Consider the following 2814-nt stretch of genomic DNA (forward strand, 5'->3'; position numbering starts at 1 on the left):
TGTTGTATCTCTCCGGCAAACCCTTCGAGGCTCCGGCACCTTTCTGTTCACATATTTCCTTTCCTTGTAACCGACGAAACACTCTTCCGATATATAATAAGACGTCTTTGCTTAAACCCACATCTAAAACCGAACGTTCTCTCGTTCCGTACCGTTTCCCGATCAAACAGTTGGCGCCCACCGTGGGGCATCTAGCAAAGTAACGTCGACAAGATGGCGACGAGTAACGACGGCTCTTCCTCTGGAGAAGATCGTGAAGCCATCGAAGTAACGCCGGCGTCCTTTCCTGCGACTCCGACACCACTTCAACCCGTTTCAATAGAAACTATCATGGCGCGCCTTGCGCAGCAAGACGCAGCCCAGAAAGCGGCGACCGAACAAATCGCAGCGCTTGCAAAGATCTTAGGCCCCCTCACTGCGAACATAGAAGCTTCGACGGCACAGTACCGAAGACATCTGTTTAACAGAGAAACGGCGACTGGTGCAGCACCAACGCAGACCGCAAACCAAGATGTCGCCAACGGTGACGCGGCCAAACCCCCATCAGCCTTGATGCGCAGACGATAAACGAACTCGCCGCGCTGAAACAGTCGATGCTGGATATAAGCTCCAAGATCCATCATGTCACTACGTCCGCCCCTCAGATCGAGCGAGTCCTAGCAGAATCTCTCCGGACACCATTCACTGAAAAGATAACGACGGTCCGCCTCCGAAAGATAGAAAAGCTCCGCCTTCCAACCTTTGACGGTGTCTCCGACCCTTCTGCCCACGTCACATCCTTCAATATCTTGATGCGACGCGCGAACCTCTCTGATGAGGAAAAAGACGCAGGCTTTTGTCAACTCTTCGTTGAAACCCTAGAAGGTATCGCCCTCAACTGGTTCACCGGTCTTCAGGAGAACTCTGTTGATAGTTTTCACGACCTCTCGACGGCTTTCCTCAAAAACTACATCATGTTCACTCGACAAGAAGCCACCGCCACGGATCTTTGGAATCTCAACCACGCGAAAGGACAGAGCTTGAGAAATTTTATGGAGAAGTTCAAATCCATTGTCTCGAAAGTAGACGTGCCAGATCATATAGCTGTGGAGTCATTAATGAACACCCTCCACATTAAGTCACCATTTCGGGCCGACCTTTACCGACACCCGACGAGATCCGTACCAGATGCCATCGCACGATCCAATAACTTCATCCGAATGGGGGAAGATACTAGGGCCAAGGCGGCCAAAGAAGCTGCAGGGAAACAAACCCCTGCCCGGACGAACGATGCTCGTCAAGAACCGCGCCTAACCAGAGGAAGGGCTACATGAATGCTATAGATGACGCCGAACCATCGGGCTCCGCCGCGAAGGCGCGAGAGAAGGGGTGGAATCATTGGGATCGAGATACCAGCCAGCCAAGGTCTAGCTCCCCTGAACCAGCAAACTCGAACGCCGTCGAGCCAAGTAAGTGGTGTTCCTATCATGAGGTCAAGTCACATGATACGAAGGATTGCAAAGTCTTATACGGACACTTCCTCAAATCCATCGAAAGCGGGAAAATCGAGATTGAATCTCCGCAGAAGCCGAAAAACAACAAGAGTTGGAGCAAAAACAAAGAGAAGAAGGTTCAGAAGTCTCAAACAAAAGCCCCTCAGAGAGAAGAGAAAACTAATCCAGAGAAAGCTACGGTAAACAACCTCAACCTCGAAGGCGAATCAACTGATGAAGAACCACCTAAGAACCGGCGACGGGTGGAAGTAATACTCCTCTGACAGGCGGATTCCTCGGATGACGAAATTCCGCCGGTACCAACGGACTTGCGCGAGAAATTGGGCAGAAAAACGGAGACCAAGGATCTACGTACACTTCTGAAGCGGAAGGCCGAAATGGTACAAAAGAACGAGGTAGACCTCAGGACGTCCCTCGACGAGTCTAAAGCAAGAAAGACTACCCACGCCGGAGTTACTCTACACCTTCAACCTCAGCCCGCAGATTTACGTGAGCAGATCAATTCCAAAGCCGAAGACTTGCGCGCCAAGCTTGGTCAGTCCAAGCAACGTGATTTGCGACCGTGCCTCAATGCGAAACGACAAGCGCAACGGGAGTTGACGAAGTTTACGAGCACCCCGCACCTCAACGTCATAATGGGTGGTTCACCCCCTTGCGGGGACTCGGTAAGAGCAGTTAAAGATTACAGGCGACAAGCCATAACCGCCCAAAAGTGGCCTTCACAAGTCGAAGCAGACCACCAAATCTCTTTCTCGGCGGCCGACACTCACGGCATCAGCATGCCGCATAACGACCCACTCCTATTCGATATCGGAATCGGCAAATGCCAGGTCACGAAGGTTCTCATCGACACAGGCAGCTCAGTCGACCTTATCTTTCGGGACACGCTCGACAAGATGGGAGTCGACCTGCGAGATATGAAGCCCTCCTCACGTACTCTCATGGGGTTCAATGGTTCCTCGGAACAGATGATTGGGACAATTTGTCTTCCAGTTTACGCAGGTGACGTGACTCGCACCGTTAAGTTCTCTGTTATCCGGGCTAAGGCACCCTACAACGCAATCCTCGGAACGCCATGGTTACACTCCATGAAAGCCATTCCCTCCACCTCTCACCAATGCGTTAAGTTCCCCAGGAAAGATGGAACGACGCAGACGATTCGCGGGGACCAACGGGCCGCGAGGGAGCTCCTTATCGCCGCAGTCAAGCTGCAACAATCACCTTCTCACGTCAACGCGGTCACCAAACCGATACATAAGATCTACCCTCAGAACGAAGAAATCCGCGAGGTTCCCATCAATGGAGCCGACTCATCGAAGGT

General features: G+C 52.0%; 1 protein-coding gene across 1 annotated transcript; it reads left to right on the forward strand.

Annotated features, from left to right (window-relative positions):
• The first annotated feature begins 593 nt into the window (after positions 1–593).
• On the forward strand, positions 594–1313 carry LOC125582431. Its single transcript, XM_048749128.1, has one exon. It carries the CDS (start codon positions 594–596, stop codon positions 1311–1313), a length of 720 nt encoding a protein of 239 aa, XP_048605085.1.
• The last annotated feature ends 1501 nt before the right edge of the window (positions 1314–2814 follow it).

The sequence above is a fragment of the Brassica napus genome, chromosome C2, assembly GCF_020379485.1.
Source record: "Brassica napus cultivar Da-Ae chromosome C2, Da-Ae, whole genome shotgun sequence".
Lineage (NCBI taxonomy): Eukaryota > Viridiplantae > Streptophyta > Magnoliopsida > Brassicales > Brassicaceae > Brassica > Brassica napus.

Bases quoted from the DNA above. Each gene is read 5' to 3' on its own strand.
- LOC125582431 (XM_048749128.1), top strand. From the start codon at position 594: ATGCTGGATATAAGCTCCAAGATCCATCATGTCACTACGTCCGCCCCT.